Source organism: Sus scrofa, chromosome 1 (assembly GCF_000003025.6).
Source record: "Sus scrofa isolate TJ Tabasco breed Duroc chromosome 1, Sscrofa11.1, whole genome shotgun sequence".
NCBI lineage: Eukaryota > Metazoa > Chordata > Mammalia > Artiodactyla > Suidae > Sus > Sus scrofa.
This window is the reverse complement of record NC_010443.5, coordinates 163,664,645-163,679,146: the sequence shown is the minus strand read 5'-3', so window position 1 is coordinate 163,679,146 and position 14,502 is coordinate 163,664,645. Positions and strand designations below refer to the sequence as shown.

The 14,502-nt window shown below is 38.0% G+C and overlaps 1 protein-coding gene across 1 annotated transcript in view; it reads left to right on the top strand.

Moving 5' to 3' along the window:
• DENND4A (DENN domain containing 4A) overlaps positions 1-14,502 on the top strand; it is a 128,817-nt gene that overhangs the window by 111,118 nt on the left and 3,197 nt on the right. The window contains 8 exon segments of the mRNA XM_021100187.1: positions 3,375-3,469; positions 5,027-5,202; positions 5,300-5,446; positions 6,854-7,049; positions 7,541-7,795; positions 9,125-9,242; positions 9,894-10,056; positions 10,221-10,285. Coding sequence (XP_020955846.1) covers positions 3,375-3,469; positions 5,027-5,202; positions 5,300-5,446; positions 6,854-7,049; positions 7,541-7,795; positions 9,125-9,242; positions 9,894-10,056; positions 10,221-10,285 — 1,215 coding nt within the window.

The window sequence follows — 14,502 nt, the reverse complement described above, 5'->3', positions numbered from 1 at the left end:
GATTTAGATATTTAATCATTAAGAAATTTATCCTGGTATGTGATATGAGGAATGAATGCATTATAACATTTTTAAAATTTGCATCTTTGCTTAAGAGGCTGTTATTATGGAAATATTCAAGCAGTCACAAAAATATAAGGAATAGGAGTTCCTGTCGTGGCGCAGTAGTTAACAAATCCGACCAGGAACCATGAGGTTGTGGGTTCTGTCCCTTTCCTTGCTCAGTGGGTTGACGATCCAGCGTTGCCGTGAGCTGTGGTGTAGGTCGCAGACACAGCTCGGATCCCAAGTTGCTGTGGCTCTGGCGTAGGCCAGTGGCTACAGCTCCGATCTGACCCCTAGCCTGGGAACCTCCATATGCCGAGGGAGCGGCCCAAGAAATAGCAAAAAGACAAAAATATATGTATAAGGAATAGCACAATGTGTCCCCATGTACCTTCATGCAACTTCAATTATCAACAAAGGCCAATCTTGTTTTATCTTTTCCCCTCTCTCTCTTCTGCTGCCAACATTCTTTCCTTCCCCACTGGATTATTTTAAAGTAAATCCCAGGAGTTCCTGTTGTGGCTCAGCAGTCATGAACCCAACTAGTATCCATGAGGATGCAGGTTCCATTCCTGGCCCCGCTCAGTGGGTTAAGGATCTGGCATTGCCGTGAGCTGTGGTGTAGGTCACAGACATGGCTTGGATCCTGCGTTGCTGGGGCCGTGGCATAGGCCAGCAGCTACAGCTCTGATTTGACCCCTAGCCTGGGAACCTCCATATGCCATGTGTGTGGCCCTAAAAATTCAAAATAAAATTAAATCCCAGACAATATATAATTTCATTCATAAATATTTTAAAATGTATTTCTAAAACATACATATTTTAATGTTATATTTTAAACTTTTTATTAATGTTACTTAGTATATTATTTATTTTATACGTATAATGTGTATATTGTCATGTATATAAATACTGTATATTTCACAAACCGAGGCCAACAAAAACCAGTATCAGATCAAGAAACAGAACATTAACAGCACCCAGAATACTCTTTCATGCTGACATCTAGTCACCACTCCTTTCACAGATGGACATTATCTTTTAATGCTGTGTCAGCCTGGCCATTTTTGACTATTTTATGGACTCAATACAGTATGTGTCTTTTGTGAAGCATTCATTTTCTAAAAACAAAATTGTAATATCATTATCATTTTTTGTTTATTTACTTTTTGCTTTTTAGGGCCACACCTGTAGCATATGGACCCCAGGCTAGGGGTCTCATCAGAGCTACAGCTGCTGACCTATACCATAGCCACAGCAACACAGAATCTGAACCACTTCTGTGACCTACACCACAGCTCATGGCAATGCCAGATCCCTAACCCACTGCTCAAGGCCAGGGATCGAACCTGCATCCTCGTGGATGCCAGTCGGATTCGTTAACTGCCGAGCCACGATGGGAACTGCCATAATCATTTTTTAAATGTGACAGTATATATCATATAATAGCTTATATAAAATATTTACTTAGTTTAAATGTTCGCAGCTATCTCATAAAACTTTTTATAGGTGGTTTGTTCAAATTGGGACCCAGACAAGGTGTACTTGTTGCATTTGTTTGCTGTGTCTATTAACTTCGTCTCATCTTTGTTCCTCTTCTTTTCCCCCTCGTCTCATATTCAGGAAGAAATCAGGTGATTAGCTTCCCGCCCTCCCTTAATTTTTTTAACATTCAAGAACTGTTTATTGAGCCTAATAAGACTTACCTCACAACCTGATTCATATTTGCTAAAAATAATATTTATTCTGTATTGTACATTGATTAGATGCAAAAGGCAGTAAATGATTGAGTTAGTCAAGGCTAACAGATAGCAAATTTGGTTTATTTGTTTGGGGTTTTTTGCTGCCCCACGGCATACAGAGTTCCCGGGCCAGGGATAAGATACAAGCCTCAATAGTGCCCTAAGCTTCAGCTATGGCAATTCTGGATCTTTAACCCACTGTGTTGGGTCAGGGATCAAACCTGCGTCCCAGAGCTCCTAAGATGCTACTGATCCCATTGTGCCATAGCAGGAACTCCTAGATAGCAATTTGGAACTAACTTCAGCATAGAGGAATTACAGAAGATGATTGGGGGCCACCAGTTCTAAGCATCTTAAAGGATGGTGTAAAAAATAAAATAAAAAGAAGGGTGATGTGAGGTTTCTGCTCTCTCTCTCTCTCTCTCCATCTCTCTGCGGGAGGGCCTAGCGCCAGCAGAAGCTCTAGAGCTATCCTCTTTTTTCCCCTTGTCATTTATTTACTGAAGCAATCAGGTCATTCATCTGGATTATACTGATTGCATCCCCATGGCGGTGTTTAACGTGTTCTCTTATCCCCTCTCTTTCTTGGAACTCATAGTTTATACCATTACCTTTTTTAACCTTTATATTTATGAAGGTGTTCATAAAATGCAGTAACTACTGGGGTCGGGGGGAGAGTGTAGGAAAGGTAGAATTACCTCCAGTTTTCCTAACCAGCTGTAGCTAGTGTCAGCAATTGATTTGACCACAGAACTGCCCTTACTTTTCGTTGTTGTCATTTTATTACCTACTAATAGCCCATTCCTCTTAAGAATATACATGGCACTCTTCCCTGGTGTTTAAGAACAAGATTACTGTCCCGGAGTTTTTTTAATTTTTTTTTTTAAATTTTTTGCCTCTGCCTATGGCAGGTAGAAATTCTTCTGCCACTGCAGTAATATCATGTTCTTAACCCTCAGAGCCACCAGGAAACTCTCTGTTCCAGATTTTAAAAGATCCTTATAAGGCAGAGAATTGTTAATAATTCTTTTCATGATCTGAAATAAGATCAACTATTTTATACTTTGTAGACTTTAGAACTAAATACTTCTGGTGCCTTAAACATGTCGAAATAGAAATGGCAAAATGGTCATTACAAACAACTGGAATGCCTTCTAGCCTGTACACATGAAGTGATTAATCAGTGAGTAATAAATTAAAGCACATTTCTTGAAGTAAAGGGTATACTCAAAATAAATGCGTGCATTGTAAGCATTTTTCATTATTTGTTTTTTCTTAAATTACCTTTTTAAAAATTTTTGTTACTATTTTTTAGTGGCCGCACCTGCAGCATATGGAAGTTTCCAGGCCAGGGATTGAATCTGAGCCGCAGCTGTGGCAAGATCCTTTAACATACTGTTCCAGACTAGGGATCGAACCCGGGCCTCTGCACTGACCAGAGCCACTGCAGTCAGATTCTTTACCCACCGTGTCAACAGCAAGAATTCTCTACCTTTGTTTTTTAATCAGAGAATGTATGAAGATGAAAAACTCTCATATCCTTTTTCATTAATTTTAAGTTTTTCTCTGTTTTATATTAATGAACAGGATCCTTGTCCAAGTTTGCCATACCTGGGAAATCAGAAGTGGCATCTTCCTGCAACACAAGTAATGCAAATATCTTCCAGAACTATGCAATGGAGGTACAGTTTTAATCAAAAGAGCATCTTCATGTACCACTTAAAATTTACATTTCTTAAGTATCGATGGTCTCTAGTAGAGAGATAAAAAGTTAAATATACGACATATGAAAAGTTCAGAATGTATATTGCACCTGAATAAACTTAAACTAAACAGTATTTCAGATTATTGAAGTCATACTACTTTTTCTGTTTAGGAAAGTCTTATGCTCCTTTTGCTATTTGTCAACATACAAAAACATTTTTTTCACTGTTGGCATTCATATTTGCCCCGTGTTTTATATATGTCCTCTTAACCCCTATAAACAATTTTGCTATGCAGGCACGCTTTTTGGATGAGGATACAGGGAGCAGTTTTGACATTTGTTTAATGTTTTTCAAGCTTGTTTTTCATTCCTTATATCAGTTTGATATATATGGGCTGGGTGTGCTGCCGCGTCCCAGTTTCTTACAATGAAAACGTTATACTTTTACTCTTTAAAATTTTCCCTAATTTTGGTGTAAAAATTGCTTCCAAATACATCTGTGAATATTGCTATATCACACGAATTTGCATGAATTTGGAAAATAAATTTGCATGCAGCTGAAAAAGAAATGATGAGCTCTGTTTTGCCGTTTACAAAGTTTCTGAGGGTCTCAGAAATTTCTGTATTAATGTAATGACAGCCTTTACATTTATGCCCAGCAATGCTTCTTAACTGTCTGTAGTGACAGACCAGGGTTTTATTGTTGTTATTGTTTTTAATTTCCAACGTGTCATGGCTGGTACTCTTGTAAAATGTATTGATCACCAACTTAGCTGTCACAGCAAGAACAAATTACTTTAAAGGTCTCTCTCTAAATCCTCTTCGAAGTTGCTTTACTTTGCTCATCACAACCCAGGAAGAGTCTGTGGACCAGCTCCTGTCTGGTGACCACACCTTGAGTAGCACGGATCTGTAACATGCAATTGCCAACACCTTTTGTAATTTGTGTATTAATAAATGAATGCTCTGGTTTATTTTTCCATAAAATCATGGCAGATTTTATGGTAATTATAATGGTTAAAAAAAATGTTCACCTAAATGCCAGTTGACCTTTCTGGCAAAAATGTTACAATAGACTTGGCTGAAATAATCAAAAATGAGTATATTACATCATGTACTGAATATAGTCCATTTTTTGTTTACAACTTCTAAAGCCTGCGTTTTAATTTTACAATAGATTTATGAATTAAAATGGCTCTTAGGAGTTCCCGTGGTGGCTCAGTGGTTAATGAATCCGACTAGGAACCATGAGGTTGCGGGTTCGATCCCTGGCCTCGCTCAGTGGATTAAGGATCTGGCATTGCTGTGAGCTGTGGTGTAGGTCACAGACATGGCTCAGAGCCCACCACATTGCCGTGGCTCTAGCATAGACTGGTGGCTACAGCTCCGATTAGACCCCTAGCCTGGGAACCTCCATATGCTGTGAGTGTGGCCCTAAAAAAAAGACAAAAAGATCAAAAAAAAAAAAAAAAGCCTTTTAGTTCACAATGTGTACTAACTGGCTTACCTTATAAAGTGCTATTTTCTCCCATAGGTTCTCATCTCCAGCTGCTCTCGGTGTAGAACCTGTGATTGTCTTGTCCATGATGAGGAAATCATGGCTGGCTGGACAGCAGATGATTCAAATCTCAATACTACATGCCCATTTTGTGGCAATCTTTTCTTGCCCTTTTTGAATATAGAAATAAGAGATTTAAGACGACCTGGAAGGTAATGATTTATGCTTTTTTTTTTCCTTCATGATTAAGGATCATGTTTCCTAGAATGTGTTTTCTCAGAAAAAAATCTCCCTGGATTCACATTACAGATACTTTTTGAAGTCAAGCCCATCTACAGAAAATATGCATTTTCCATCTTCCTTTTCAAGTCAGACAAGACAGTCTTGTATCTCAACATCAGCCTCTGGTCTTGACACATCTGTGATCTCTGTTCAAGGGAATTTTGATCTAAATAGGTAATTATAAATATGTGGAACTGTATTTCAATGATATTTATTACACGTGTTTCCAGTAGTGACAGAAAAATTAGCTGACCATTTTAAGGCTTAAATTTGTATGTGTAGTAGATTCATAATCTTAAATTCTTGTTCCTAATTAAAAGAATATTAAAAATCTCTAATAATCTAAATATTTAAAGAGTTAATAGTTTTCTTTCTTTCTTTTTTTTGCTTTTTGGGGCCATACTCGCAGTATATGGAAGTTCTCGGGCTAGGGGTCTAATCAGAGCTATAGTTGTTAGACTCTGCCACAGCCACAGCAATGCAGGATCCGAGCTGCATCTATGAACTACACCACAGCTCACCGCAATTCTAGATCCCTGACCCACTGGGCAAGGCCAGGGATCAAACCTGCATCCTCATGGATACTAGCTGGATTCATTTCCACTGTGCCACATTGGGAACTCCCTACTTCATTTTCTACTTAGGAATATTTAATCATCTAAGGAAACATTTGGAGCTAGTTGAGGAACTGTAAAATTAAACTAATAAGACTTTAACACTAAGCCTATTATAAGTGAATCTATGCTTAAAACAAGTTCAAAAATTGATTCCATTTTGGAGACATGCCAAATACACCGTATATAATTTGGGCAGGTGAAGTTATATTGGTAACTGCATGAGAAAAGAAAATGCCTGCATACTTCTAGCAGGCTAACGTGACCTGTTTGATGCTGAATGCTTAGACTGCAAAACTGCAAATCTGTGTGTGCACCTTCTTTCATCATAGGTCTCTTGTAGCCCTTTTCTCCTACTAGCTCTGATTCCTCAAGGAACAGGTGCCTATTTTTTCTGTTTTGTATCCTCTGCCCTACTGGATACAATTTAAAAAGTTTAATTTAAAAGTAGTCTACTTGGAGTTCCTGTTGGGGCTCAGCAGGTTAAGGAACCAACATTGTCTCTGTAAGGATGCAGGTTTGCTCCCCGGCCTCACTCAGTGGGTTAAGGATCCAGCAATGGCACAAGCTGCCGTGTAGGTCACAGGCAGGGCTTGGATCTGGTGTTGCCATGGCTGTGGTCTAGGCTGCAGCTATGGCTTTGATTTGACTGCTGGCCCAGGAACTTCCATATGCTGTAGGTGTAGCCATAAAAATCTTTTTAAAAGCAAGCTGTCCATTAAATGCTTTGAATAAGTGAATGACTCTTAGAGTTTTAAAGGTCCCTGGATAAAAAGGAAATTTAACATGACAAGGCTACTTTAAACTGGATCTATCCTGTTTCCCAGCCAAAACCTAAATAATATTTTTCCATTATTTTACTTTGCTGTGTCCAGTTCTGATTCTAAAGAGAACATGGTCATTCTAGGGGAAATAAAGTAAATCTAGACAATGATATGGGTTTCTTTTTCTTTTTTCAATGCCCAAGCAAATCTAAACTGGAAAATACATGTGCCCGAAGTATTCAGATTCCTACTGATAAATCAAAAACATCTATGTCAAAATGTCCAATATTTCCAATGGCCAGGAGTGTCGGTACTTATGGCCCCTTGGATAAGGAAGACACTGGAGGGCAGAAGCTTATTCCTACAGGCAGCCTGCCAGCTACTTTACAAGGAGCTACAGTATGTATTTTGGTTTTTTGGGTTTTTTTTTTTATAATTTAGGTATAATTATGTTCCCCATGTGCTAAACTGCCTTATTAGCTTCGATTTTATTTTCTATGACATTTATATTTACTTATTTTTTATATAATGATTTTTACTTCTTTCATTATAGCTGGTTTACAGTGTTCTGTCAATTTTCTACTGTACAGCATGGTGACCCAGTTCCACATACATGTATAGATTCTTTTTTCTAACATTATCATGCTCTAGCATAAGTGACCAGACGTAGTTCCCAGTGCTACACAGCAGGATCTCATTGCTTATCCATTCCAAAGGCAATAGTCTGCATCTATTAAAGCTTCAATTTTATTATTGCTCAGAAGAGTCTCTTGTTGCATGATACACTTACTTTTCTACTCACATGGAAATCACTGACAGGAAATTTTTTTAGTGATTTAGTATCATAAAATCTTGTAATTGTCATTTATGGTTTTGTATTTATTCAACAGGATGCTTTAGGATTAGAATGGCACCTCCCGAGTCCCGATCCTATCACTGTTCCATATCTTAGTCCTTTAGTGGTATGGAAGGAACTTGAAAGCTTATTGGAAAATGAAGGTGATCATGCAATAACAGTGGCAGACTTTGTGGACCATCATCCAATTGTTTTTTGGAACCTGGTGTGGTATTTTAGACGTCTTGACTTACCCAGTAATTTACCTGGATTGATCCTTTCTTCGGAGCATTGTAACAAGTATTCAAAGGTATGAGAATAAAAATTAACTAAAAGCCAGTGCTACTGTCACCATTGTAATGTTTCCGTACTCCTGATAACAAAAAAGTTATTTTTCTGCTAGTTTTAATAATCAGCTGAATCAGTAAAATTGTTTTAGCTGCAAATAATTTTTCTTTCTGCATTCTAGCAGCACTAAGTCATATTTTTTAGACTTCTTGTAAAAGTCACACAAAGCAGGCTTGAATTTTTGTTACAGCCTCAAGAATAAACTGTAAATGACTCTTAGAAGAGTTTGTGAGTTGGCCCACTCGTGTCATAGCTCCTGCAAAAACAACCCTGGAGTTCCCCTCATGGCTCAGTGGTTAACGAACCCGACTAGGATTCATGAGTTTTTGGGTTCCATCCCTGGCCTTGCTCAGTGGGTTAAGAATCCGGTGTTGCCCTGAGCTGTGGTGTAGGTCCAATATACGGCTTGGATCCAGCATTGCTGTGGCTGGGGCATAGGCCAGCAGCCCAATTTGACCCCCTAGCCTGAGAACCTCCATAAGCCATGGGTGCAGCCCGAAAAGCAAAAAAAAAAAAAAAGGCATTTTTTTCTTTTTCACATGCCATCTCTGTCACTAAATGGCAAAGTGTCTCAGTTTAGGAATCTTGTCTTCTCCCCTTTTTTTTTTTTTTTTTTTTTTTTTGTCTTTTTGCCATTTCTAGAGCTGCTTCTGTGGCATATGGAAGTTCCCTGGCTAGGGGTCTAATCGGAGCTATAGCCACTTACACCAGAGCCACTGCAACATGGGATCCGAGCCACGTCTACGACCTATACTGCAGCTCATGGCAACGTGAGACCCTTAACCCACTGAGCAAGGCCAGGGATCGAACCCGCAACCTCATGGTTCCTAGTCCGATTCGTTAACCACTGAGCCACAACGGGAACTCCTCTTCTCCCTTCTTGTACTTCATGTCTGTGATGGTGAGTGTGCTTGGATTTTCAGTACATGATGAGTGCAAGACTAAGAGGTTAACTCATTCAGTTATCTGGGCTTGGGGTCTTGAGCTGATGTAGAATGGGGCTCTTGGCTTCATCTTTCTTTGGAGCTTCAGTCATAAACTAGTCAAGATTAGCCCTTCCTATACCCTTTCTCAATGATCTCAGTATTTTTTAAGTCTGTTACTTTAGGGATCATTGGCTTCTCAACTCAGGCTATCTTCCTTCAGTAGGTTATAAAATGCATACAAATCAGCCCTTTTCTATTCTCTCTTTCTTTCTTGCACACATAAAGATAAGGGTCTTTATAAAATATTAACAAAAACATTGTCATATAAGGATCATTAATGAATGTTTATTTATTCTTCAACACAGATTCCTCGCCACTGTATGTCTGAAGATAGTAAATACGTTTTAATACAAATGTTGTGGGACAATATGAAATTACATCAGGATCCAGGACAGCCCTTGTACATCCTCTGGAATGCCCACAGTAAGTTCTGTCATAGAATGCAGACTTCCTTCTTATGAGAGGAGAGTAATCTCTGCTTGCTTTAAGTAGCCTAAACTAATGTGTAACTGACTTGTATTTTACTATACTACTTTTTGTCTTACAGGTCAAAATCGTACTCTTTTATTTGAGAGTGAGTGTTAAGTTTGATGTTTTTTCAGTGCTATCTTCTTTGGAAGTCAGGGATTGGAGGGGTTTTGGGGAGTGGGGGGTTTTTTTTGGTTTTTAATTTTTTTGAGTTGTGCCTTGTACGTGCCAGAGGGGTTATGTTTTGCAGAGTTCCATTTTAGCACATTGCTTGTACTTATTTCTTTTTTTACTTATTTTTTCATTTGTCTCCATCCCAGGCTGCCGATTTAGAATTTCTTCCAGGAGCTGTTTTTAAGAAAACAGTATTTTTAGTTATTGTGCATTTGAGGCCACAAAAGGCCTTTAAGCTTATTTTTAATCATTATTTGTCTCATTTCTTCCTTTTTTTCCTTTCTTCATTCTTAGATTTCAATTCTTTTGTCTATTGCCCTCTATTGATTTTTATGCTTTGCAGTTTTTTTAAGAGCTGTCAGTTGTTGCTTAATTAGATTCTCCTTTCTACACAAAACATTTTTCTTCATCTGATCTTCTGTTCTTTTACAGCCCAAAAGTATCCTATGGTCCATTTATTGCAAAAAGGTGATAATTCATTTAACCAGGAACTATTGAAAAATATGGTAAAAAGCATTAAAATGAATGATGTCTATGGACCAATGAGTCAGATTTTAGAAACACTGAATAAATGTCCTCATTTTAAAAGACAGAGGTAAGTCATTCTCTTAAATGAATATATAGTTTCTCTAAGCAGATCCACATTGTTTGCTTAGTAATTTGTTAGAATATCGCATGCTTATATTAACATAAAAACTTTTGTAGATATATGTAAACTATGTGGATAGTAATACCTTCTCCACTCCTTTCTCCTCCTAGGAGTCTGTATAGAGAAATACTGTTTCTCTCACTTGTGGCACTGGGAAGAGAAAACATTGATATAGGTAATTCAGCATAATATATAACATGTAATATTTATATATCATGGGATCGTTTTCAGAGTGTTTTATAGTAGTGGTCTTAATTAATTTAATGTGAAATTAATATATTAGAATTGTTTCTTTGTGAGGTTTTTTTGTTTTTTGTTTTCAGGGCCATACCCATAGCATATGGAAGTTCCCAGGCTAGGGGTCAAATTGGAGCTGCAGCTGCCACAGCAATGCCAGATCCAAGCCATGTCTGCGACCCACACCACAGCTCACGGCAACGCTGGGTCCTTAACCCACTGATCCGAGGCCAGGGATTGGACCTGCATCCTCATGGTTACTAGTTGGGTTTGTTACCACTGAGCCACCACAGGAACTCTTGTTTAGTGTTGTTTTGTTTTGATATAGTGTAAAAGATACTTTGATATTTTGGTCATGGTGGTGATAATATACATAATGAAAGCTAACTCTTTTTTTTTTTTTTTTTGAAAGCTAATTTTTTTTTCTTTTTCTTTTTTTTTTTTTAGGGCTGTACCCGCAGCATATGGAGGTTCCCGTGTCAGGGGTCCAGTAGGAGCTGTAGCCACTGGTCTACGCCACAGCCACAGCCACGCCAGATCTGAGCCACGTCTGTGAACTCCACCACAGCTCATGGCAATGCCGGATCTTTAACCCACTGAGCAAGGCCAGGGATCGAACCTGCAAGCCATGGTTCCTAGTCAGATTCATTCCCACCACACCACAACAGGAACTCCTGAAAGCTAGTATTTTTGAGGGCTTATTAGATGCCTTACATTGTAGCAAGTACTTTCTATGTTTTATTTCATACAATTATCAAAAGCCCTATGAGATAGGTACTATTATCATTTCCATATTATTGAGGCAGCTGAGGCTCCAAGAGGTTAAGTAACTTAAACTTGGGTTTCACAGTAATAACAGAGCCATTATTTGAACCAAGTAGTCTTAATTTCCAATCCCATGCTTTTAACTATTATGTCATATCACTAATGACATTAAGCTTGTTTTAGAAAAGATGTAAGCTAACTAAATATATATTTTGGGAAGTAGTACTAAAAAGAAGAATAGATTATCTTCATATCAGACAAAACAGACTTTGGAGGCAAAGAAGCACATTTATAATGATGAAATAATCAATCCAAGAATTATTGTGTATCACAATTGTAACATCTATGCAACTAACAACAGAGCCGAAAAAACCCACCAAGTAAAATCTAACAGAATTGGAGGGAGAAATAGACAGTCAACCATAGTAGTTGGATATTTCAGTAATAGATAGAACAACTAGATAGCAGCAAGGAAATAAAAGACTTGAGCAGCACTGTAAACCAACTAGACCTAGAAGCATCTGCAGAGCATCACTCCATCCAACAACAAAACACATATTCTTCTTCACTGTATATGGAATATTGCCCAGGATAAACCAATGTAAAGCTACACAGCATGTCTCAATAAATTTGAAAGGTTTGAAATCATACAAAGTATGTTCTTTTAACTATAGTAGAATTATATGAGAAATCAATAATAGAAGGAAAATAAGAAATTCGCAAGTATATAGAAAGTAAATATCACACTCCTAAATAGCAAATGTGTCAAAAACTCATAACATTACTTTGCGATAAATGAAAATAAAAAACTTTGAGATGCAGGAAAAGCAGTTCCTATCTTAAGAAACTAGAAAAAGAAGAGCAAACTAAACCCAAAGCAAGCAGAGGAAGGAAATAGTAAGTACTAGCACAGAAATAAATAAAACAGAGAAGAAAGGGGGAAATGTTTTTAAAATAGAGAAATTCATTGAAAAAGAGTTTGTTCTTTGAAAAGATCAACAAAATTCATAGACCTGTAAGCTAGACTGAGAGATAAAGAGAGAAGACTCAAATTACTAAAATCAGGAACCAAAAAAAGGGATATTCCTACAGACCTTACAGAAATAAAAAGAATTTTGAGGGGACACAATAAATGATTGTATGTCAACAAATTAGATTAACTTAAAAGAGAGGCAAATTTCTAGAAAAACATAAACTCTAAAACTGATTCAAGAACAGAAAATCGGGAATTCCTGTCGTGGCTCAGTGGTTAGCACATCCGACTAGGAACCATGAGGTTCAATCCCTGGCCTTGCTCAGTGGGTTAAGGATCCGGCATTGCCATGAGCTGAGGTGTAGGTTGCAGACTCGGCTCGGATCCTGTGTTGCTGTGGTTCTGGTGTAGGCTGGCAGCTGCAGCTCCGATGAGACCCCTAGCCTGGGAACCTCCATATGCCATGGGCCCTATAAAGGCAAAAGACAAAAAAAAAAAAAAAAACAGAAAATCTTAATAGACCTATAACTAGTAAGGAGATTGAGTTAGTAATCAAAAATCTTCCCATAAAGAAAAGCCTAGGCCAAATGGTAAATTCTACCAAATGTTTAAAGAAGAACTAACACTGCTTGTTATGGAGTGCCTGTTTGGGCCCCCTCACCCCAAATTCATACGTATATTGAAGCCCTAATGTGATGGTATTTAGAAGTAGGGCCTTTGGAAAGTAATTACATCATGAAGTTGGAGCCCCTAGGAGGGGATTTCTTATAAGAAAAAGAGAGGTGTCCCTCTCTCTCTCAGCCGCTTGAGGATACAAAGAGAAGATAGCTGTCTGCAAACCAGGAACTTCTCTTACCAGACACCAGATCTGCTAGCACCTAGATTTTGGACTTCCCAGCCGCCAGAGTGTGTGGGGGGAAATGTCATCATTTAAGCCACGCAGGCTACGGTGTTCTGGTATAGCAGCCTGAACTAAGACACTAATCCTTCACAAACTCTGACCAAAAAAAAAAACAAAAAAGAAGAAGAAGAAGGAGTGCTTCCTAACCCATCCTGTGTATTGGCCAATATTATCACCCTGACCAAGCCCAGAAAAAGACATCATAGGAAACTAAGGAGCAGTATCCCTTATTAATGTAGATGTAGAAATCTTCAACAAAATACTAATAAACCAAATCCAGCAACATACAGAAAGGATTATGTGCCATGACGAAGCGGCATCTATCCCAGGGATGCAGTGTTGGATCAACATTTGAAAAACTCCATTAATGTAATATACCATATTAATAGAATAAAAGAACCCCATGATAGCTCAGTAGACACAGAAAAAGCATTTGACAAAATTCAACAAACCAGGAATGGAAGGGAACGCTATGAAGGCATTTTTGAAAAACCCACAGTTAACACCATACTCAATGGTGAAAAACAGAAGGTCTTCCCTTTAAGATCTAGAATAAGGAAATGATGCCTGCTTTCACCAATTCTATTCAGCGTTGTACCAGCACAGTACAGTACGGTTCTAGCCAGAGCAAGTAGGCAAGAAAAAGAAATAAAAGGCATCCAGATTGGAAAGGAAGAAGTTAATGTTTAAAGAAGGACTAACACCGCTTGTTACGGACTGCCTGTTTGGGCCCCTATATTTATAGACAACATGATCTTATAACAAAAAACCTTAGAGAGTCCACATTAAAACAAAACAGAACAAAACAAAAAAACCCAAAATATTAGTTAATAAATGAATTAAGAAAGGTTATAGGCCATAAGATCAAGATAACAAAAATCAGTTACATTTGTGTAACTAGCAATGAATAATCCAAAAATGAAATTAAGAAAGCAATACCATTTACAATAGCATCAAAAAGAATAGAATACTTAGGAATTTGTTTTACCAAGGAAGTGAAAGATTTATACAATAAAAATTATAAACAGGAGTTCCCTTCATGGCTCAGCAGTTAACAAACCCACCTAGGATCCATGATGATGAGAGTTTGATGCCTGGCCTCGCTCAGGGGGTTAAGGATCCAGCGTTGCTGTGAGCTGTGGTGTACGTCATAGATGCAGCTTGGATCCCACGTTGCTGTGGCTGTGGTGTAGGCCAGAAGCTGTAGCTCCAATTCAACCCCTAACCTGGGAACCTCCATGTGCCATGGGTGCAGCCCTAAAAAAAAAAAGCAAAAAAAAAAAAAAAATTACATTGCTCAAAGAAATTAAAGATCACATAAATGAAAGGAAATAAACCCCATGCTCATACAGGACCAATATTCTTAAATATCAGTACTACTCAAAGCAATCTACAGATTCAGTGCAATTGCTATCAAAATCCCAATGACATTTTTTGCAGAAATAGAAAGGATCATGCTAAAATTTATGGAATCTCAAGGGACCCCAAGTAGCCAGAACAATCACAAAAAAGAATA